The sequence below is a fragment of the Balaenoptera borealis genome (genome assembly GCF_965194805.1).
Source record: "Balaenoptera borealis genome assembly, chromosome: 9".
Classification (NCBI taxonomy): domain Eukaryota; kingdom Metazoa; phylum Chordata; class Mammalia; order Artiodactyla; family Balaenopteridae; genus Balaenoptera; species Balaenoptera borealis.
Genome location: NC_138873.1, coordinates 111806826 through 111831039, shown reverse-complemented (window position 1 = coordinate 111831039; position 24214 = coordinate 111806826). Strand labels below are relative to the sequence as shown.

At 39.5% G+C, this 24214-nt stretch overlaps 1 protein-coding gene and 1 long non-coding RNA gene across 3 annotated transcripts in view; one reads left to right on the top strand and one right to left on the bottom strand.

Annotated features, from left to right (window-relative positions):
* Window positions 1-24214, top strand: part of LOC309634743 — a 632894-nt gene that overhangs the window by 342514 nt on the left and 266166 nt on the right. The window lies entirely within an intron of this gene.
* Window positions 1-24214, bottom strand: part of CD109 (CD109 molecule) — a 132608-nt gene that overhangs the window by 9031 nt on the left and 99363 nt on the right. For both annotated transcript variants that reach the window (XM_082405031.1, XM_082405032.1), the window contains 10 exons: window positions 23710-23823; window positions 22099-22317; window positions 21215-21359; window positions 18603-18779; window positions 9021-9102; window positions 6681-6909; window positions 5959-6124; window positions 4274-4464; window positions 3622-3777; window positions 2552-2617 (listed from right to left, as the gene is read on the bottom strand). In XM_082405031.1, coding sequence (XP_082261157.1) covers window positions 2552-2617; window positions 3622-3777; window positions 4274-4464; window positions 5959-6124; window positions 6681-6909; window positions 9021-9102; window positions 18603-18779; window positions 21215-21359; window positions 22099-22317; window positions 23710-23823 — 1545 coding nt within the window. The remainder of the gene's footprint in view (window positions 1-2551; window positions 2618-3621; window positions 3778-4273; window positions 4465-5958; window positions 6125-6680; window positions 6910-9020; window positions 9103-18602; window positions 18780-21214; window positions 21360-22098; window positions 22318-23709; window positions 23824-24214) is intronic.

Below are 24214 nucleotides of genomic sequence, written 5' to 3'. Positions count from 1 at the left end.
CAAAATGTTTTCACCCAAGAGCCTTGGTGGAACAAAAACCTATTCAACTGCTAAGGCTTCTTTTTCGATCACACAATGTTTTTCAAAGAGGATGAAATAAATGATGGATTTCAAGTCAACTGGGTCTTTTTCAGCATATACTCTGTGCCCACCACCAATGTGAATGGCGCTGCGGGGACCCTGAGGAGGCGTGAGGGCCAGTGTTTTCCTCAAAGGGACCCTAAGATCAGAAGCTTGAGAATGTCCTCTAAATTTCCTAGGCCTGCCTCATGTCAACTTGAATAGGGATCTATTTAAATTCTTCACCCCTTCCGTTTTTTTCGATACTAAGGTTCATAAACCTTACTATTACTATGTAATATTGTATTTTCTTTTGCTAATACTTAAATCTCACACACACACACACATGCCCCTCCGACCTAAACGTGTAGTACCCACTGTGGATTTACATACTTTAAAAAAAAAAAATCCTCTCTCTAAGCCTTCATCTTTCAAACCTAAGAGTTCCAACTTCTTATTCTGCCACACCTATATCATATAATCCTTCCTCCCCTTGATCATTCTGGAATATCTCAGTCTGGACATTCTCCAACTTTTTCTTAAACTACAATTAAAAGTGTAGAGTGTTCTTGGAGCCGTTGAAGAATGGTTCCATCAATTGGAGAGACAGTCTCCGTGATTTTCATTACCCCCTTCCCCGTGGCACGCATTTTCCTTTAGAGACCGATCTCATCACAGAACAAACACGACTACTAGATTTGTCCCCTGGGTCATAATTAATATTCATCTATAACTAAGTGTTAGTTTATATTTGGTCCACAATAAAGCTCAACTGCTCACTCAGAGAACGTCAAGAAATCTTGCAGTTTATTTCCAACAGCTTTGCTTTTTATCATTTACTGAAAACCTGAGAGTTTTCCTTGCCCTCCTTTATCCAGAGCACTTACAAAAATATCAACTAGAGGAAATGTCAATACCTATTTCTGGGTGACCAGCTTTTTTGCAATTTTTTTCTCCATTACAAGAAGTACCTATTGGTACCTACGTTTCATTTTCTGCATGTTGATGCAACATAGGACTGGTGAACATTCTGACCACTAGGTACCATATTTACTGCTGTGTCCTTCAAATCTCAAATAAAAATCATCTAACTTCAGTAATTTATCTACATTTGGTTTATCAAGAATGAGTTCCAACCAATTTGGTGGTTTAAGTACATAAAATTTTTCAATCGTAACTAAAATATCTTATGTATTTACTTTTGGATTTACTCTTCACATGAAAAGACAGTTTGGGAGTGAGAATTTTCACATGGTCTGGTCTTTGTTAGTAAAGACCGATACAAAGGGACTTCCCTGGCGGTCCAGTAGTTAAGACTTCGCCTTCCAATGTAGGGGGGTGCGGGTTCGATCCCTGGTTGGGGAGTTAAGATCCCACATGCCTCATGGTCAAAAAACCAAAACATAAAATAGAAGCAATATTGCAATAAATTCAACAAAGACTTTAAAAAAAAAAGACCAATACAAATTATTCACTCTTTTCTCTTTCTATCCTTTTCATTGAATACTGTTCTTTTTAACTGTGATTTTTTCCTTGATTTTAAAAAACATTTACTGTGTTTTGAGTATCGTACAAAATAATCTTCACATTATTTCTAAGTTTCCAAATTATACCTGACCATGTGCCCTTCACATTGTGCCTTAGAAAGTACATCTGTTCTCTCAACTAGAATAGTTGTTCTGGTTTTTGAAAAAGTACTTTTTCTCTATAATAGCCTTTTTTTTAACTTTCTCAGTAAATCTTTCAGGGTTTGTTTGGTTTTTTTTTTTCTAACCAAGCACATAATCTTTTTTAGTACTATCACATATTATTTTGCATCTCAATAACACGGTTTTAGGTCCCCATGATTTTCATGTATTTTTAAGCATAATAACTTCCATTCAGTATTTTACATACTACTTCCATTTTATTGTATCCCAATTAAGGGTAGATTTCTTTAGATTTTCTTCCTAGAGCAGAGCACTGAACATATCATGCGCTAATTGTTTTATTTACTATAATATAAAATTTTACAGCAAAGGGACACATTTCCTATCTTCAAGTCAATTACTTATAATACCATGTTGACCTTTATATTGTTAAATGAATATTAAGAAATGGTAAGTAAAATGCTATATGGTTATCAAGTCACAGTAGAAACTCTACCCAGCATTACAATTTCTAAGCTGTATTTTTACAAAAAAAGGTCGGAGTTCCCAACAATTCACATTAATCATATTGGAGGATTTTAATCCTTACTTCAAAAAGCATATAATACTCAAGAAATATTATCAAACTGTAGATTATCAAACTATATAGTTGCTGTCTACTCACTAGCTAGTAACACCTCTAACACTTTTTGTTAAAGATAGTGATTTATCTTGCCTGAGTCATAGAAATAAATCATTAAGAATTTTACATCATCTAAGTTAAAGATTTAGCAGTGCCCCAAACCAAAGAATTAGTATAGCAAGTCCTATTTAACAAAACAAAAATAAACATTATGACATACCTGACAAATAGCAAATCCAAAACCGCTTGCAGAAATATTAACTGCAGTTGGCTGTATCACAGCAAGCTGAATAAAGGTGGGAAAAGGTGAATAAGGTTAATTGTCCATATCTAGGTCCTTCCAACCAGCACAAGAGACCACTGTTATCCCTCACTGGGAGTGTAAGCTGTGTGCGCTGTAAAGTTCTAAGAACTTTACACACCTCACATGTCAAAAGTTATGGGTCAACCAGATAAGGGGGGTGAAGGCAGAGGAAGTGCACATTAGTGCTGTGGACAGGTCTGCCCTTCTGTAGGGGCTGAAGCATGAAAGACAAGAAATGAAAGTCATCCCTCCCTCCTCAAGCCTCCCTCAGCCTCTAAGTCCCTGGCCTTCCTGAGAACACAATGGCACACCATCACTGACTGGGACCAACACTACTCCTTCTTTTTCCTTTGCCATCACCCCTCTCCCTCAGGTTCTAGCCTTAAAGTTACCGCTTTCACCCATTACCCTCAACTTCCTACAAGGTTAACCAAGGGAATAAAGTTAGGGTCTAGCATAGTCCTTTATTCCATTTTAAAGAAAGAGTTCTACTACTGGTTCTATCAATTCACCTAAGAGGACATGTGGTGCAGCCTAAAGGGACATGGTCTTCGTAATCATGGGTTCAAATCCTAGCTCTACTGTTACTAGCACCATGATCTTGGGAGAGTTAGCTAAACTCTCTTAGCCTCAGTTTTATAATATGTACAGTGGGGATAAAGGTACTTGGTCTGAGAAGTAAATGCAATAGCACATGTAAAGAAATCTGGCACAGGGCCTGCAAAGAATAGGAACTCCACGGGTATTCATTCCTCTCCCAGTAAGACAGGGCCCATGTTTTCTCCTTTTCCAAATCTGTCCAAAGTTCTCAAGCCCTCCTCCCTTCCCCAGCTCGGCAAATTCAACCAAGGGAGGGTACTCCTTCCCGCCAGCACAGAGCTCTGGGAACAAGTCTTTGTTGAAGTCAACAGAAAGGAAATAAAGCAGTACTCCAGCAGAAGGAATCATCTACACAGACATTCGGAGAACCACCCCCTTGTCCACACCTCAGCCGTCTGAAGGAGAAAGCGGTTCTGTGTGCTAATCACAAACTTCACAGGACTCAGTGAACCGGACCCCACCACAGTCACTTGGATATTTGTCTCTTCTATGTTCATTAGGGCTGCAAACTCAGACAGGGCCTTCAAGGCCACAATGGTGTCCTGTTGGGAAAAGAAAAAGATGTGTGCACATAAGGCTATATTAAGGCCGCCAAAGAGTAAATTTCAGTCATGTTTAGGATGCCACTGCACACTCGTCCACCTTCCTTGGGAGTGGAACTCTCCTCGATTCACCTTTGAATCTGCTTGACCTGGAGTCCAGGGAAGACTCAGAAAATATCCACTGACTAGAACTGAGCTCCATTTGTACCGGGTACCAGAGATGACAAATGGCTAGTGAGACAGGGAACTAATTTATCCCATATGGGTATCAGATACGATGTTTATATCAAAGATGAGAAAAAATTAAAATTAGTAACTTAAACCTTTGATTTAAGTTACTAAACTTTTTAACTGCCATGTAATTTTATGACGTCATGAAATAAAGCAACCACATATAATAAAAAAAAAATATATATATATATATTTAATTTTATAAGTAGTTTTACATATATATATAATTATTTTTATAAAGAAATTTAAAGCGATCATCACTCACCTGGGTAGATGCAAAACCTCCCAAGCTATTTCTCTGCCTGCTTAGCCACCTCATAATCGGGATTCCCTCAGAAATCTGATGCTGCAGAAAGTGTGAGAGCAGTGCATAGGCCGCGACTTCAATATCCAGGGAGCTTGGTTGCCAGGATTCAGAAAGTCTGGACACTGATGACACCCAGAATTGCATGCCTCCTGCGGGAGAAAAGTAGTAATGGTCTGGCCAAATACAGAAAAATAACACTTGATACCATTAAACATTCCTACACTGGTCCAAGTTCTCCTTGACTAGCATAAAAGTATACATATTTCTATACATGTGTATATTGATGCCAAGCAAATATACGTATATTCACACACACACACACAAACGTGTACTTACATGTCACTTCTTAAACTATTAAAACTTATAAAATTTCATCCTTGTCCTATTACTTATATTTGAGGACATTTTGATAAAAATATTTTCCCAAGAGAAATTCCATATGTTTGGCTCAAGACCAAAAAGCTATAAATTATTTTTTTTAAAAACCATACTCTATTCCAGACCATCCCAAAATATATTAGGACATATTGGAAAGAACCCTGTTCTGGGAATCTGCCATTAACCAGCCCTAACGGGAAATACTCCTTTTTTCATTATCTGAAAGTTGGTGTTATAAGTTCAAAAGCCAAGACTCCAAGAAAAAATGAGGGACCCTGGCCAGCTCAACAACCTTCCTAGAGATATTCCTGCTAGCCCCCAGATGAACATCCTACGTGGTACCCCCTTCCCATTCTCTCAGATATTACTATTTAGATGATGACCACACTTCATTGGAATGTGAAATAACTACCACTTAGCCAAGCAGAGAAGCAGAAATGTCAAGGACTACTTCAGCTTCGATGCAGTAATCGTCGAGTCCCCAGCACTGCAACAGGTAATAAGGATGTAGTCTAACTTACTGCTAATAATAACACACTATTTTTTACAGTCTCAGAAGTCTCTAAGCACTTTCCATAACTACCCCTTCTTGAATTAACAGAGCTTTAAATAAACTGACATGACCTAAAATGTTTCTGCCCACCCAGCCCCTCTGCCACACAGAGGCCATTTGGAAAGCAGTAACACCTGTACTTTTCGTCCTGTTGTAGCCCATAAGCAGTGCCCATTCCAAAACTGTTAAAAAATCATACAGCTCACTAACAGCATTTTTTGACATTTGCATTTCTGTTAGCATTTTAATTCACATTTTCGAACACCTGCGACGTGGTAAGCCCTGCACATTATCTCATTTAATCCTCACAGCAACCCTAAAGCAGGTGTTACTCCCATTTTACAGACAGGGAAACTGAAGCTCCTAAAGGTAAGTAACAGAACCAGAATTTGAGCCCAAGTCTCTCCAAAAACCAAGGCCTTAATGATCACTCAAGGCCACCAAACCAGAAATGGCATCAGACGATTCAAAGAGTAACTGACACATGGCAGAACATATCTAAAAGAAGGAAAAACCCAAGGCCCCAAAGTTCTCTAGAAAACTCTTGGGGAGAGTAGCAGTAGGATGGCCATGTCAACCCTTCCTGATCTTACTTGCATCTCATTTTCATCCCATTCAGAAGATATAAATGTAATCAACCTCGCACCTGGTGTACCAACCTTTCTCACATCATTTACACATTTCATTATGCAGAACGGGTCGCACACATTACCTTCTTGCTCTGCTCTCCAAGTCAGCATATTCAAAGCGTCCTTGGCTTTAGGGCTTCTCACAGATGACAGCGCATAAGTTACAAGAGCCAGGGTGTAATTGTCTGAAATTCCTCTATCGAATTCAGACTCCAAAAAGTTGATAGACTCCTGCACATCAATATTAGGCTGGAAAGAAAAAAATATATATTTTACTATTCAAAATAACCTGTCACCAACATATTTAAATAAAAAGTATTTTCAAACGTTCATTCAAAAACAATTTCAGTGTCTATTAAGCACCTGACTTTGTCCTAGGCAATGGGAATCACCCCTGATCACTGACATTTAATGATCTGCCATGTATTTTGAAAATAACATTGCTTTTCAGGTTCTACAAGCAAATAGGCACCATTCCGTAGAGGGAATAAAAACTAAGAAGTGGAGCTTTTGCTCGTGTTTCTCCCATTGACTATCACGAACTAAGATGAGGGCATAAGATATAGCCTGAGAAAGATACTTCTCTTATATGACCTCAGGTGTTGAAGCTCTAAATTGAGGGGAAAGTTTATATTCTCAGCTTTTGGAATGTGGCCACAAATGCAAAGCAAAAGAATACTCAAATTCGAGACTTCAAATGTGATGGAATATTGCAAAATCCTTTAAGTTTCCAGACATGTATTTGACCCATCAAGACCTACCTTCCTTGTGATTTTCCACCCATTATTTATTAAAGATTAAGTACCTGATACTTTTTATATCCCAGGAGAGAAGTCACAATATAAGCCGTAAGGGTTACTGGACTTTTATTGCCACCTTGAAGCTCACTGTGGATCACTCTTCCTGGCTCCCAAAATTCACCATTGGATTTTTGATGTCCTTTGAGCCAAGTATATGTTCTGTGTAACACATTCTGATCAATATCTATGTAAGGATCAGCTTCAAGGAAACATCTTAAAACAAAAGCTGACAACCTTGGTGAAAAGGGGGGGAAAATTACATAAAATACAGTTTATACTGTCCTCCAAATTACACTGAGCAAGAAAACACCAACAATAACAACCCTTTTCCCCCATCAGAAGATTCACCAAAGGGCCAATCACTGAAGAAAGAACAAAAGGAAGAAAGACGACAAAGAGACAACAAAGTGAACAACTCAGCTGGGCCAGTGGGCACGGTTTCCCCTTGCGTGTGGCTGGGAAATTCCAGGTCAACTCACAAAAGAGCAGAGTTGGTAAAGAACTTGGAAATCATCTAATCCCGCCTCTTGATTTTAAAGGTTGAGAATTCGAAACTCAGAGAGAGTTAAATAAACTGTCCAAGGTTATTCACCTTTGGACTGTTCCGGGTATTTACCAAGGAAGATCTCATCACACACTTAGCTCAACCTTAAAGCAGTGGATGAAGTATGTTTAGTTCACAATCAAACTGTCGTGCTTTTGAGTAGAAGAAATGGATATTTTCTCTCCTACAGGCCAGGAATCAGCAAATTACAGCCTGTAGGCCAAATCTGTCTGCACCAAACACAGCCCACAGTCTGTTTATATGTGCCTCTCCCCACTGCACAGCCCCCAACCTCCACCTAAGAACAGTTTTTAAACGGAGAAAGATAGTGAGGGTGGGGACTTCCCTGGAGGCGCAGTGGTTAAGAATCTGCTTGCCAATGTAAGGGACATGGGTTCTATCCCTGGCCTGGGAAGATCCCACATGCCACAGAGCAACTAAGCCCTTGAGCCACAACTACTGAGCCCATGTGCCGCAACTACTGAAGCCCGCACGCCTAGAGCCCGTGCTCCGCAGCAAGAGAAGCCACCGCAATGAGAAGCCCACGCGCTGCAACCAAGAGTAGCCCCAGCTCGCCACAACTAGAGAAAGCCTGCGTGCAGCAACGAAGACCCAATGCAGCCAAAAATAAACAAATACATTTATTTTAAAAAAGAAAGAAAGAAAGCGAGGGTGGAGGGAAAAAGGAAAAATATGCAACAGAGGCTCTATGGGGTCTGCAATGCCTAGCATATTTACTATCTGACCCTTTAAAGAAAAAGTATGTCAACGTCTGCTACAGAACACTAAATACTGAGGTGAAAAGAACATCAAGCAATAAAACACTGAAACCTTTCTATTTATGGATCTACATCCTGACTCGTGCCAAAAGAAAATCTGAAGCAGATCTGTTTCATCCTATAAAAGATTTAGTGTGGCAAACATTACTAATATTCAATACGATGCAGTTCTCTTTCACTTTGGGTATGCAGAAGAATTCACTTCCTTGCCCGCTTGAAGTTAGGCATGGCCATGGGGCCAGCTCCGGTCATGGTAAAGTGATAAGAAATCTTATACCGGGCTGAAGCGTCTAACTGCCACTGCTGGATACTCCAGCCTTCTGTCCCCAGGCTGCAGCAAGCCTAGAGGCTCAGGGTGAGTTGGTGGCCGAAACAAAGACTGCAGAGCCCCCTGCTGAGACACAGTGGAAACGCAGCATGAGCACAACCTTTGTTAATAAACCACTGAGATTTACAGGGTTGTTACCACGGCCCACCTTATCTAACCCTACTGATACAATTAGCCAATCTTTTTCTGAGTGAAAAATGAACTTGAAGATAGTACAAGGAGAGAGTAATCATCCAAAATCAGCCATATGGAGATTTCATCCTGGAGGAAATTCTGGAGCTTCATTACTTAACCTCATCACTGTTTTTGCACAAAAAAATAACCTTAAAGAAACTACATTGACTGTATTAATACAAAATTAGTGTTGACTGTGTCCGATTAAAAAAAGAACTATGTCACAATACTCCGTATTTCTAACCAATTTTTCTTACCAGCTGCACCATCATCATATTTTATTGCTGCTTTTCCCACCAAAAAAGAGGGGGATTTATGACTTATCTTTTCTAAATAAAAACATCTGATGTACTAGCGTTTTAAAACCATATTTTAAAAGGAGAATCTCTTTTAAAGCCAGGCTATGGAAAAAGCAGCCTCCAAGCTGATACAGAGACACATCTGTCAATTTCATGGCCATCGTGACCTAGAGAGAGCCCATTCGGTGACATGGATTTGTTCCATTAGCAGAAACACTTACCAAGTGCTCCCATAAGGGTCATCATTCCCAAAAGCACTGAAAGAGCCATCTTCTCTCCGATAGAGAAGTTCTCTCTGGTAACCTGAAGACACCAAAATAGACATAATCAATGTAATCAAGTTGCAATGAATGGAAGTTTCTAATCATGACTTCATATTGAGGAAACATGGGCAGAGAATGGGAAAGAAGACATGAAATCAACTCATGTTGAATATTTTCTATATTACGTGCTGTGGGAGATTAAGAACATCAGGACTTTTCAAGTAGAATGCATAAAATAAGAACCGCGATAGCCCCAAATTGGAATAAAGTCAGAAGAATACCATCACACAGACAACAATTCTATCCATTCAAAAGCAAGTAAATTAAAAAGCGGAGTATTTAACTCTGTAGTGTTAACTACAATGGTTTCAATGCTTAGTCATCTAAAATTGTTTGGTACCTAAGAAAAATACTAGCTACAGTATCATAATTAAAGTTTAAAGCTAAAATGAGAAGTAAAAATACTTTCTATTCTTAGACCACCAGCAGAAGAGAGAAAATTGCTAAATAATCTAAGACAGTAGCTCTAGAATTTTTTGGTCATGACCAACTGAGGTAAACCCCCAAACTGACTGGTCTGCCCAAACGTCAACTCCAAGTTCTCACTAAATAAAAAGAACATGGTGGTGGTAATGAAGTCTCAGTATAGAACTAAATTGGGGAGGGCTTATGGCTCATAGATCTGCTTTAATAAAAGCAGATGTTTCATATTTGCAAATAAATGGTTGCAAATAGAGGCAGATGTTTCATATTTGCAGAGCAATGCATGCAGGTCTCAAAGTCCAGTGACTGAGAAATCATAGGCCAAACACTGAAAGAGTCACCAGACAAGCCCAACAAATCAACTCGCTAAAAATGATATTAGCCATAATTTATCATTAAAAAGTAAGCATAAGCAGGAACCAAAAACATTTCCAACTCAAGGCTTTATCAGTGATTCTCTGATAACCAAGAATTCTTCCTGAAAACTACAGGATTCTACTATAGGAGGGGAGGGCACATAGAATGAACCCAGCAGCATGGTCATGTAGTGCCTGGCAACCATAATCACTGGTAAAATGTTGAATTCCATGCCCAGTAAACTCTAGTAACAAAAAAATTTTACTTTATGAGTACCACATTTTAGAAGCATCAGTAACTGTAATTAATTATTCACATTTGACTAACAAAATATGAGCATTAGTCATTTAAAATTCATTAATTTGCTCTTGCCAGGTCCCAAACTTTTCTCATTGAGCCTTTCCACAAGAAACCCCAGCCAGATCTGAGTATCTGATTTAAGCTACAGTAAGACAAAATGCATAAAAGACAAGACACTGTTTCACGGTGATCTGTAAGACCTATGGTAAAAGAGATGTAAACAGTATTTAAGTGATGAGAGAATTTTCTTAATTTGAAGAAGGGAGCGTTAGGTTATACTCTTTATGTTTTAAACTGAAATATTACAGCATGGTAACTAACCAGCCAACTTTTATCCAACTGTGACTAGGTGTCAGGAACTGGTCAAAGCCCTTTTCAGGTATTAACTCAGGTAATTCCACAACTCTATGATGTAGAGGCTATTATTATCCACTTTTTAGAGATGAAGAGACCTGAACTTAGAATATATCATGTGCAAGGTCACACAGCTCATACGTACTGAAGTTAGGCACTAGCCAAGGTCCATCTGTCTCCAAAGCTGCTGCTTCCTACTAATTCATAGAGCTCTTTCAATGATTAATATATGAAAAGTACCTTTTACATTCTTTCAGTAAACAACAGATATCGCTCTGTAACACAGGTGTAGAAAAAGACTTTCTAACCACCAAATTTTTAAGAAAAAATAACTGACTACAAAAAAATTGTTTCAAACTTTTCCAAGGCAAAACACTATAAGCAAAGTTGAAAAACAGATGACAAATTAAAGGAAAATATTTGCAACATATAAGATGGATAAATGGCTAATCTTCCTAATATTAATACTGTATAAGTCTATGTATATGTTTTTATATATTAATACTATATATCTTTACATATAGATTATATAAAGAATTGTTTTAATTTAGAGGAAAAGATAAAAACTCCTATAGAGAAAAAATGGACAAAAGACAAGTACAGACATTTCACAAAAAACAAGGAGAGAAAGACAGACCTTAAGACAGGAAAAAATGTTCAAGTTCATAATAGGTGAAATGCAAATTAAAACTACATATTGAGATACCATTTCTTACCCATCACTTTAGCAAATATTCAAAAGCTTGACCATTCATCCTGTTGGGGAGACTGTAAGGAAACCAGTACTCATCCATTGCTAGAGGGAATTCCAAATGGTACAACTCCTGTGCAGTAGAATGTCTATACCTTTTGACCCAGTAATCCTACTTCTAAGGATATATCTGAAGATATACCTCCAACAACACAAAAATATATATGCAGAAGACTATTGATTGAAGCATTATTTGTAATTGCAAAAACATTGGAAACTACCTAAATGCCACCAAATTGGAGACGGGTTGAATAAACTGTGGTACATGTGTACAATGGCATACTATGCAGCTGTGGAAAAGAATGAGGACTCTCTCTGAGCTGATGAAGAGCCATTTCCTGAATATACTGTTAAGTGAAAAAGGCAAAGTCTAAAATAGCACACATAGTGTACTACCTTTTGTGTAAGAAAAAGAGAAAATAAAAAAATATGTTAATTTCTGCTAAGGGAGAAAAAGAAAGAGAGAGAGAGAGAAGCTAAACAAGAAAGTAACGCAGAACATTACCCCCAGAGGGTAGGGAGAAGGGATCCGAGAGGGAAAGATACCCCTTTGCATACACCCTTTAGAATAAGTTTGACTTTTGGAAGCATGTTAATGTTTTACATATTCAAAAAGTAAAATAAACAAGAATGGAAAAAAATTAAATGACAGGCACTATTAACATAACCTTAGTTCACTCTAACATGTTTTAGTTAACCTTGAAAAAAACGCCACATATAATCTCTTCCTTTGTCAGAGCTGGTCAAGGATCACAGAGAAGCAGAGTAATTTTCTAATGTTCACAAAGGAAGTGAGCAAAAGAGGCCAAGACATTCTCCCTCAATTTCCAATTCAGGAGTAAATCTACCAGGTAGCAGAGTTTACCTGTGAACTCGATCTGATAGAGGAGGAAGGGAAGGGAAGGGAAGGGAAGGGGAGGGAAGGGGAGGGAAGGGGAGGGGAGGGGAGGGAAGGGGAGCTCCAGGTCCCGCCATCACTAGAGGAGGTGCATCTGTGGGAAGATGGACCAACCTCCGGTGAGGACCAAGTGCCTCCAAGGCCCTGAATCACATCAACAATGGCAGTTCCAAGTATGAGTTATTGTAAAACCTTCAGAGAGATGAGATCATGGAGATGAGATCAGTGTTTATGGAAATTACCCCTCAGGTGGCTGTCCTCCAAGAATTGCCATTAATGTCAACAATTAGCACAGTTCTTCCACCAGGAGGAGCGAGCCCAGAGGAGGAGGAGGACTCGCAGGCACGGTCTCCAGGTAAGGAGTGCATTTCCAGAGCTGGTTTAGATGAAACTGAAAATCCAAACCTCCAGCTCTGCTCCCTGGGCAAAACAGGAGGGAACCCAAACCAAGTCGGTCTCCTGTGAGGCGTCCTTCCTTGTCTTAAGCCAGACATGCATCATTAGAGAACCCTCGGCTGTGTGCCCTCCAAGTCACCCAGTTCCATAAGAGAAGCAGACAGCTAGCTCAGTTATCAGGTTTACTGTTAGTGCAATAATTCAGTGTTCCAGGGTAATCACCTAAATTGGAGACTTCATCATGATAGATGAGATAGGCAAAAACATGGTTTTCTTCAAAAGTTTATGAGGAAATTAGAGTACGGCCTTCAAGTTCATAGTCTTAATAATAGCTCCTGAGTTACAAAGTAACAGCATAATGAGAATTAACAGACACTTCTAAAATTTAAAATAATGATTCATGATATGTTGTTTATAAAGGGTCAGACAAGATACATGCTTAGTGGGTCATGAATTTTCTTTGAAATAGCCATGAATGGAAAATATTTACAATTTATCATAATAAAGAGGCAAGTACCACTCATAGAAACACATAGAAAAGTAATGTTCTAAACATAATTTGACTTAGTTTACCACAAGTGTCAAAACTGCATACAAATAAATGAAGTAAAATTGGCTGCTTGTGGCTGTATCAATCACTTTCTCTGGTTAAAAGCTGATAAAAATATTCTCTGTACTAAAAGAAGAGTATTTGTTATCAACTTCCTTACTCTCTCTGACATGAAATGGAAAGTGAGAACTTCACCAATGTTTTCTTTTTTAGCATCTTCACTACTGCCTCTAGCCATTCTTGTGATGGCCAAATGCGGCATCAGAATTCTGAAGCCTACTTTTTTCCTGTTTTTATTCCAATAGAGAAAATATAATGTGTTTTCAACTAAGTTTGGTCTGAGTCTTACTTGAAAAACTGAGCCACATGCACTGCAGTTTAAATATTTGAGAAAAACAAGTGGTTTAACTCTCCAATTAACAGGTCTGGGATTTTCTAGTCCTTATCAAAAACAGTTTCCATGTTATGGTTCTATTTTTCTTTTTGACAGTGAAAGACACTTCATTCAATGATGTAGCTATTGTTTTGACCAAAAAAAACAATAAGTTAGGTTACTGGGCTCCTGGGCCAAGCATGATTTAAGGAAAACCATGTGCTGTTCATAACTGACATTTAAGTAATATAAATCATGACTTGTGCCAAAGCCACTTTAATTCCTTAAAAAATAAAAACAATTACAGTATATTTGAAAAAAAAAAAAAACTTTGGCAAATGTAATAGCAAAAGAAAAAACAGAGTCTCTGAAATGAGACACTGATTTCATAATGAAAATCATTACACCGAGAAGTTTTTGTCCACTACTTTGAAATATAATTTAGTTCAGCATGTGAAAAGATACATTTTGAGGAGCTCATTGGACTGATTCCCATCAGCCATTTCACCAGCTCAGAAGGTAACACGTTGAAACCTCAGGTCACATTTCCTAGCTCATAAAAACGTGCCAGAGCCAGGGAGAAACTTTGGTGTTTAGAAACAACCGTGTATCGTGGAAACACCGGAGAGATCTTCTAGACCCGATCTCCACATTAGGACGATCAACCTAAAGCCCAAAGAAGTGAATATTGATACGACTGCATTCACCCATTCTGCACCTACTGAGGGGCCCATATGCTGATCCCATGGAGAAGGGATTCAACACAATCCCCTCTGTCAGGGCGCTTACCTTCTTGTGCAGGAGACAGTCAGGTAACCGAAAAACAAGAACATTTTAAATAATGTTAAGCGTGATGAAGAATATACAATGGAATAATTTAAGTGAGAGCTGCTAAAAGGTCAGGGAAGGCCACTTTGAGGAAAACACCACCTGGATGATGAGAAGGAACCAGCCCTGGGAAGATCTGGGGGAAGAGCATCCAGAAGGCAGGACAGGTGGAAAGGCCCTCAGCGCCATGGAGCTGAGAGCATGCCAGACGCAGGCTGACAGAGCCCTGAGGGGGCAGCTTCAGGTGAGGTGAAAGATGGGGCCTGGCATTCACTCAGGGCTTTGCAGGCCCAGGCGAGGAACCCACTGGAGAATTTAAGGAAGTGACGTGATTTTGACATTATCAAAAGATCCCTTTGATTATAAAATATGCAGAGACTGTATCGAAGGAGGGTGAGTATATCGGCAAAGGGTCTATGTAGGAAGCTGCTGGAGTAGGCAGGTCAGCAATGGCGTGTCAGAGTAGATCAATCAGCCTGGGATGGAGAGAGTGGGGGAATTTCACACTTGTTTTTAGAGGTAGAACGGACAGAATTTACTTGCTGACTTTAATTTTTTTTTTTTTTTTTTTTTTTAATTTATGGCTGTGTTGTGTCTTCGTTTCTGTGCGAGGGCTTCCTCTAGTTGCGGCAAGCGGGGGCCACTCTTCATCGCGGTGCGCGGGCCTCTCACTATCGCGGCCTCTCTTGTTGCGGAGCACAGGCTCCAGACGCGCAGGCTCAGTAGTTGTGGCTCACGGGCCTAGTTGCTCCGCGGCATGTGGGATCTTCCCAGACCAGGGCTCGAACCCGTGTCCCCTGCATTGGCAGGCAGACTCTCAACTACTGCGCCACCAGGGAAGCCCCTTACTTGCTGACTTTAGACCCTATCTCCCTCGTTAGATGCCACTCACTAGATTATAGCTGACAGTTACTGGGCATTTACTATGTGTTAAAATACCTCCTTTAGTCTTCAAAACAGCCCTAAGAAGTGGCTACTTATTTACCCATGTCTTATAGGTGGAAAGACGAGGCTGCGGAAACCAGCCCAGAGCAGGAGGCAGGATTCAGGGCCCGGGCCTCACGGTCTCCACCGCCGGTGCTGTAACCACGGCTCTACCTCTCCCTTGGTGGGACTCGCCCACCTCACAGCTGCTCTTCTTTCTGCCCACAAAGCTTTTTCTGCCCTCTGGCTGCTCTGTGCCTTCTGACAACCAGCAAATGTGATGAAGCCTCCCAAGCAATGCAGGGTTGCTTTGAAATTGCATTCTGGCACCTACCTCGCCAGGACGGGCCTGGGGACCAGCGCTCCTTTTAAAAAAAAAACAGATACTGAGGATTTGGACTGTTCATTTTTTAGGGCATCTACTAACCCAGAGCAAAGTGTCTAGGACAGAAACTCAAATTACTTTTAAGGCATGAATTATTGTTCCTTAAATGGTTCAAACTATAAAATTTATTCTGTCTCTTTAAAGCATTGATATTTGATTAGCCAACATTATAGGTCATAAAGCAAATAAAATATGCAATCAATGGCATTTTTGAAAATATTTTACTTTATTTTATTAAAATATCCTAAAGAATGTGTATCAAGTTATAAAGCACCAGTCTAGGTCCTACATACTCCCTACCTGAAACTAGCCAAACTAAATTTCAAATACAAGTCAGAATCTTGTCTTAAAAAGGTGCTGAATTAAATTGTGAAAATATTTTTTACTCATCTCTTTAAATATATGGCAACATGCAAAGATCTCACCTGATTTTAGCGTGGCACACACTATACCAAACAGAGCCCCTGGTACCACTGCTTAAACTTAATTATAACCAAACTTGGAAGAAGCAGCTCTTGTATTTATATACTTAAAATATGACTGATTCACTTTAATAATCAGTAGATTTTATCAAGCAAACATAGTTCACAGTTCATGAAGACCATTCCAGGTAGGGGACATGCAAAGATGCATTATATAAAGACCATAAGTACCTGGAAATCACAGGGGAAATATCTAAGTATATAAGTACCATTTTTCTTGAAAAATTAATAACATATGTTTTCTACATATATGATAAAACATTTGATTTTTTACCATTCTCTTTAAATAAATTAATAGCTAAACTGAAAAAAAAAATGACTGATTCACAAACATACGCAGAAAGGAGAATAATTTGTAATGGGCAGCTCAGTATAGAAAGTACCGATTGCTAGATCTTTGAGAATTTCCTAGAGGACTTAAGGACCTGGGCCTGAGATGTCATAAATGCCTGCAAGGCCTAGCTCTAATCTGAGGGAAACTATATCACTATCTCCTATACAGCAGAACTCGGGTCACACACAGCCCTGATCCCAACGCTGGCCTCCCTTAAGTGTGGCCTCCCACACAGCAGGCGAGTCCTGACTCGCAGCTCCCTTACTTGCACTCAGCCCTCGTCTGCCAGCCTAGCCCAGGGGGCACTCAGGACACTGACTGCAGCTCAGCCCCTTGGACCCAACATCTTACAGCTCCCTCTGGTCTAACCTGACACCCAGATGCTAACCTCTGGTTTCTCCTTTCCTACGGGACCCATGGTCCTCTCCTACTATTTTATCAGAACACCCATTGAGACCTCTTGCACTTTGGTCATACTGAAGCATCTTGGCCCAATTCCTGCCCCTCCTGCATCCTCTCCTATTGCTTCCAACAACCTAAGAACGTTGCAAATTAACGCTATCTCATGGCGTTCTGACCATGAACTACAGAGTCAGACCACCAGGGGAACAATGGGTAAGTTATTTAGCCTCCCTGCGCCTCAGTTTCCTCATCTGCAAAAGGGAAATAATAACAGTACACCTACCTCCAAGGGTTTTTGTGAGAATTAAATGAAAACATTTGTAAAACAAATAGAGTTAGTTATTATCATTATTACATAGAATTTAGTTTAGGATAAACATGTCTCTACATAATGAGGGAACCTAGAAAAAAAGCCCACGTTAAAATAATGTCTTTACTAAGCTTTCTAATTCTTAACTGTGGAAAAGTTAGCCAAACCACTAACAGCTTGCCTCTATTGGCATTTTAACCCATTCATTGTAAAAAAAAATAAATAAAAAAAAAATGAAAAGTTAGGGTGGAAAGTGTTGATTCAATTTGTAGATTATACTGAACAAGCATTTTCCTATTATTTTGCCTGAACCAGTCTAATCTTCATCAGTAAGCAAGTACCCCAAACTGTGCAGAATGATGAACTCAGCTACACAGAGGTCTTGCTAGAGGTCCCCTAATGGAAGCACAGAGCTTCCAAACTGCGACGCACAAAGCACAGACTGTGACTTTGGGTGGCTGGCTTTTGGAATATTTGAGCAAATCAAGTCTACATCATTATTATTCAAAATGCCTCACAACTGTCCATTTTCTCCTAAGTATGGACACAAATAGAGCATGGGTCTCTGGGGCCAGAGAGTGAGTTCAAATCCCAGCTCTGCCATCACTTGTTATGTGACCCTAGCAAGTTAGGTAACTTTTCTGTGCCTGAGTTGCTTCGTCTGTAAAAATAGGAAGATGATAGTCATACTGATTGTGACCAGTAAGTGAGATATTATGCAAGGTGCTTAGAACACTGCCTGCCACATAGTAAGCGTAAACCGATGTTATCTGTTGTTATTAGCAACTTGTAGACACAGAGCCTGTGTCTGCAAACAGAATCAGCCTCTCCAGGAGCCAGGGCAGATTCGTCACCGGTGTGGCGTTTCCCGAGTGGCCAGCAGGGGCCCCCATACACACCCTTCTCCCCTAACCCCCCAACTACTTGAAATGTTAAATGCGCTGAGGAGGTCCCCACCACAGGAAGTCTCGTGTGTTTACCAGTGGCCTTTCTCCACTGAACAAGGACTTCCCTGGGAGGAAAGACCTGACTTCCTGCTTCCTCAGCACTGGAACTGACCCTGGCCCTAAGAGGTGCTCTAGAAATGTGGAATGAATACTCATTCCTTCAGATCTTTGAGTGGCTTTAAATTTCCAATCCCTTATGAAAGTACAAACCCCTCCAGGAACAAACTCCTTAACAAACATCTTAGCAGCAATCAGTGAGCCCTGAGCTGAGGACGGACGAGTGGTGGCAGCGTCCCACTGCCCACACTTCTAGCACATTCCACACCATCTAGTGCCACAATCACAGAGCAAAGACAAAATCTGTCTATTTTGAAATACGGTCTAGAGTCAACTCTGACCGAAAAAAAAAAAAAAGAAAAGAATAAATGTATTTTTACACACAAAAGTATGTTTCTAAAATGCTTACCTTGTCTCATAAAGGAAAGGGCTTTTTCTTTTAAATTCTCAGTCAGTTGTTTCTTTTTAGTCAGGTAATCCAAAACGTAAATATTTGGAGCAAAATTTATCATGTTCTGTTCGCCACAGCCATAAGGCATTCGAATTAGTGAGGTTAAGCCACTGATGGAAGAACCGAGAATATCTCCTGAAAGCACAAGATATTCATGACATGCAGCAAATCCTCAGTAACTGTACCTCCTGGTGGCAAAGAGATGTCCACTGAGAGCAGAAAGCATCTGACACTGAAGCAATATGACTATTCCACTGCGTGGAACATAGTATTTATAGAAACTTTACATCAAGCTTTTAGGAAGACTGGTCAAATAAATGACAATACAGTGGTACTGAACTTGTAGATTATGTGACAAATTAGGAGACTTGGCTCAAAGATACAGCACATATAAGCAAAAACCAAGTTTAAAATAAAATTTCTGAACAAAAATGTCAGGAATTGCATTAGGAAACCATCATTCTTACATGGGAAAGAAATGTTTTATTCTTAATATTCTTCACGTAAATAGAACTTTATTTTGATTTCCTTACTAATACACTACAAATTCTTGAGAAATGATGTTTTTCAGGGCAGGGTTGTGGTATTTTTTCAATGTGCTCTATCTATCAACAACAAAGTAGAACTAACAAATATAAGCGTTTCAATAAATCTCAGGATCAAAAGGATTAAAAATATTCTTCAAAGTTAGTAATATAAAGTTAAACAAAATACACGCTTACCCACATTCCTCTAACCACAGTCTAACACCATAACTCAAGAAAATAAGAATTTAGAAATGTAAAGGCTGAGTTCTAATTCTGACCTCACTATGGTTGAACTGTATAGAGAAGAATATTGGTCAATGTGGTTTATTTTAGAAACTTACACCATTCCAAGTCCAAACACCTAGTAAAAATCTGCTCCAAAAAAAATGAATCCGAAAAAGAGAGGAAGATCTTCAGGTGGGTATGCTACAACCATGCTAGCGTATGATGTCTCAAACTTTAGATATTAACACAGAGAGATAAATACCACTGCAGGTTATGTTTTTTATTTTTATTACTACTGCAGGTTATGTTTTTAATATTCAAAGTGAACATAAACTTAGACTCTCAAAATCCAAAGAAGCAAGCTAATATTCACACATCTGGGCTACCAAATAGGTTTTTTTAAAATATATAAATCCCATATAAAAATAACACTTGAAAAACCGTTATTTAAATCAAGCTTGAAAATTAAACCTCAGAGCACTTCAATAACAACAGCAGACTCATTCCAACATAAGGAGCGATGGTACACACTTAAACTTCAAGGCTTCTTTCCTCCGTGTGTGTGTGCGTGTGTACCACATCATCTCCCAGCATCCTGGCACTGTGGGAGGTTCTTAGGCAGAATGTATTCCCCTAAATAGAAAGCTTATTTAATTCTTTTTAAGAATTATATCTAAGTCTCCCAAAAAAGTCCTCTCTAGGGGAACTGGTTGTTTGAGGTTATAATAAAAAGCATTACACTTGCAGGGGAGATTTAAAAGAACCTCTGAAAAGGTGCCTTAAGTCCTGACACCTCAAAGATCTAAACTATTGGGTTGGCCAAAAAGTTTCGTTACATCTTACGGAAAAACCCTAACGAACCTTTTGACCAACCCGATAGTTAGATGTCATTCATCTAAATATTTCTTTCAGTTATTTGCAAAGCACAACCACATAAATAAGCCATCTGTGTGGAAGCTCTGTCTAATAGTTGAAAGGACTTTGGGGTTACCAGAAGGTACCTAGGAGAGGGTGACTAAGTCAGTGGGTAGCTTCAAACTGTAAAGGGTACTTGTGTCTGCACAGGGAACTGCTAGAGGCAGTGGTCCTCAACCTCTGGTTACCAGAAGCACTCGTGGAACCTTTTCAAAACATACATGCCCCAGCCACAGCCCAAGAGATTCTGACTGAGTAGCTCGAGAGTGGATCCCAGATATTTGTGTATTTCCAAAGCTCCACAGAAGGGATATTCACCAGTGGTCGAGAGCCACAGAGGCAGGATAACCATACGAGAGTGTGGTCTGCACAACGGAAGCACCGGCATTGCCTGGGAGCTTGTTAGAAATGCAGAATCCAAGGCCCCGCCCCAGGCCTCCCAAGCCAGGGTCTGCCTTCACACAAGCTCCCCAGGTGATTCACATGCACCTTGAAGACTGAGAAGAACTGGTCCAGGACACACATCTTACCTGCCTTCCTACTGTAATCAGTGGTTGGCACCAGCTAAAAACTTTTTGTAACTTCTTCTCATTAGGATTAAATAAGAAAATACACCTAAATAAGGACCTACTTATAGCACAGGGAACTATATTCAATATCTTGTAATAAACTATAAACTATCTTGTAATAAACTACTCTTTTTCAGAAAAGAATCTGAAAGAGAATATATATACATATATGTATAACTGTAGCACTTTGCTGTACACCTGAAACAATGTAAATCAACTATACTTCAATTTGAAAAAGTAATTAAAAAAAGAAAAGATACCTACAAATAAATGAAAAATATATAGTATCATATACAAATAAACCAGTAGTGATGGTGATATAATCTGTTCTTACCAATTGCAGTGATCTGAACTCTCTCACTACCACTCACTATATGAGGAGGAAAGGAGAAACTCAAAGTTTTCAGGGTAGTTTGTAGCTTGCTGTCGGTCAGGTCTAATAAGACGGATTGTGAATATGATTTTTCTATTCCTTCAGCCTGTTGATAAAAAGGAACATGATTAACATGGTCCCTACTCATCTGTTTACAGAGAACTATATGCAGATAATAAGTCAATCATCTGGCCGGTATATGGTTAGATAAGTACCTACAGTGTCTTGATTATTGCTTCAAATCTGTTAACAAATGTTTCCTTTCTAGTTAAATTAGTCAAAACATTTCATAGAATGGTAATGGAAATGATAAAGGAGAAGATGAAAAGGTGATGAGAAACCCTCTGAGGTAGGTCCTTTTATTATCCAAAGACAGAGGTTAAGTACCTTGTGCAAAGGCACCCTTGACAAAGGTGGGATGAAACCCAGAGCTGTCTTACTCCAGAACACAAGTGCTTATCTACTGTGCTGAGCTGTCTTTTTGTGCATACTGTCTTCCCTGAAAAAACGTACAAAACCTCTTCTACCTGTACTGAGGAATTCCAAAATTCAAAATCTACTTATCAACTTGGCATGATTTAATAGGATCCCAATGTCACACAGACTGTAAATGTAACTTGCCTTATAGTCATACCATAAATTTAAAGAAGACGTTGGCAATTACCTTTAAAAACATACGTGATATATTTTTACATTCAGATGAGAAAACCATTAGGCATTACCAGGAGGGTGGAGAAGATGACCTACTCAGTCTTGAAAACAAATTTAACCAAGAGAAAAACCACCTTCTGCTTCCTTTTCAATTATGTATTTCCATTCTATTTATTTAGACTTCAAGTATTTACCTTCACTAAAATCCTCTGGGTGACAGCATCGGAAGCAGCAGGTGAAACAGCTGTGACTGTGATGGGCATTTCCCCCAGATGTGTTGGCCTGACCGGGAAAAGAACAGTTGCCCCATCCTCACTGGGAACCAGAACCGTCTGCTGGTGTCCTGTGGCATTTATTTCATTCGAAGCCATTAGAATATCAAACGCGTCACTTTTCTCAATGATTACCTTAACCTGGAAGAAAAAATCATCACAGCTTTTGTATAATAAATTGCTCCCCAGTAAAATGTTGCTCTAAGTGCAGTTAAATCTATGAGGCCCGACACTAGAGAAAAATGAGACAGAAAGGTTCAGCCAAGGGGAGGGTGAAAGGGTGTCAGGAAAAACCTAGTTTCTTTCCTATGCTTTCTCCATCTACCTCAAGACATGTGGGGAAATGGCATTCTTCAGTTCCATTTCTAACATTAAACTCCCACTAACATTAAATTCTCTCATTTTCCGAAGCCTGAGTGAAAGGAGGTACCCAAAAATGTTATTTCATGTCATGGTACTGCCACCAGCCTGACTCATCTATGTCATCCTGGGACACTGGTCCCATCAGAAAAGCCTGAGGCAAACAGGATGAAATGTTATTACATTCATTGACAGTCTCTGCTAAAATTATTCCAAGAAAAGCATGACTCAGACACTAGTCCTGAAACACATGTCGGTTGTAAACTTTCATAAAATATGTCAAAGTTGCCAGGCTCATCAAGAATCACATTCCTCTGGGTCTTAGATTTTATGAATTGTTTTCCCATTTATTTTCTCATCTGTTTCTCAAAATATTTCCTACCTGACAGATGAGTAAACTGCAATTAAGTTATTTGCTGGTAAGTGGAGGAGCTAGACATTGAATGTGGGCCTTCTGACTTTTGCTCTCTACACTGGACCATGTTGACAAGATTAAAAAGTAAAATTAGAAAATAAGAAACAGTTTACTCTCTAGACATAGTGCTTAAAGAGGTTATGGCATTTTCAGGTAATAAGGTTAATTACAATCCCTACCTACTCCGGGAGGAAAAATCATTTCGTTTACACTACTGCAGGCACAGGACAAACAGTGGGCCTACCCCTGCCTTACAGGGAACTGACTAGCTAAGGAGACACCGGGCCATGACTCAAAAGACAAAGCCTTGAAAACAGAATATAAACACAGGCACAACAGCATGGGTGACATTCCTCAGGAAAGACACCTTACTTTCAAACCGGGTCTCGAAAGGAATAAATTCTTGCCACCTGCCATGGGCACAGAACAGCAGTGAGAAGCGGCGACACATTCTAGATGTGGGAGGAGAGTAGGGGAAAAATGCAGGGAGGGTGGGCAGGAAAGAGAAAGACATGCCACAGAGACGAAGTTGCATGACTAAAGCAGAGAACCCGTGCTAGAAATTAAGGCAAGGATGCTTGGACATGCTAGGGATATCCTTCGACATTAACAAGCAGAAGAAATTGTGGGCCAAGTCTGGCTATTTTCAATCTCCCAGAAATGTATAGAAGGCTTAGATGCCCAAACACTACATAACCCAATCCCCGCATGTTTTCTTCATTTTTTTCCTGAAGTGTAAATGATGATTAGTATATTACCTCAGTGGCATCTTTCAAATAATTGAATATGGTTACTTCCAAAGCAAATTCTTCACCTCTGATAACAGAGTAGGGAAGATTCAAAAAAATGAAAAACGGTTGGAAGGATTGGAGCTGAAAAGAAGACAATGAATACAGATTTTATTCAAGTCCAAGTACTTCACACTTTATGCAATTAAAAGCAAATCTCACAAAACCTGTGACGCTTATAACTAACTTCACATAGAAATGTCCACTTGCCTACCAACAGAAAGCACACAGCAACCTATCCCAAATGAATGGGGGCACATTGATTTGATTTATGTTATTTAACAGAGTAACCACTACATTTTATGAAATGGCTACCAGGAACCAGGGACTTGACACAAATTATTTCATTTAGTCATTACACCTACGTAGGCAGGTGTTATGATCATGTTTTACAGAAAAGAAATCTGAAGCTCAGACATCTCTGTAACCGGTACAAGATCACACTGCTGCAGAGTGTAGGAGCCAGAACTGGATC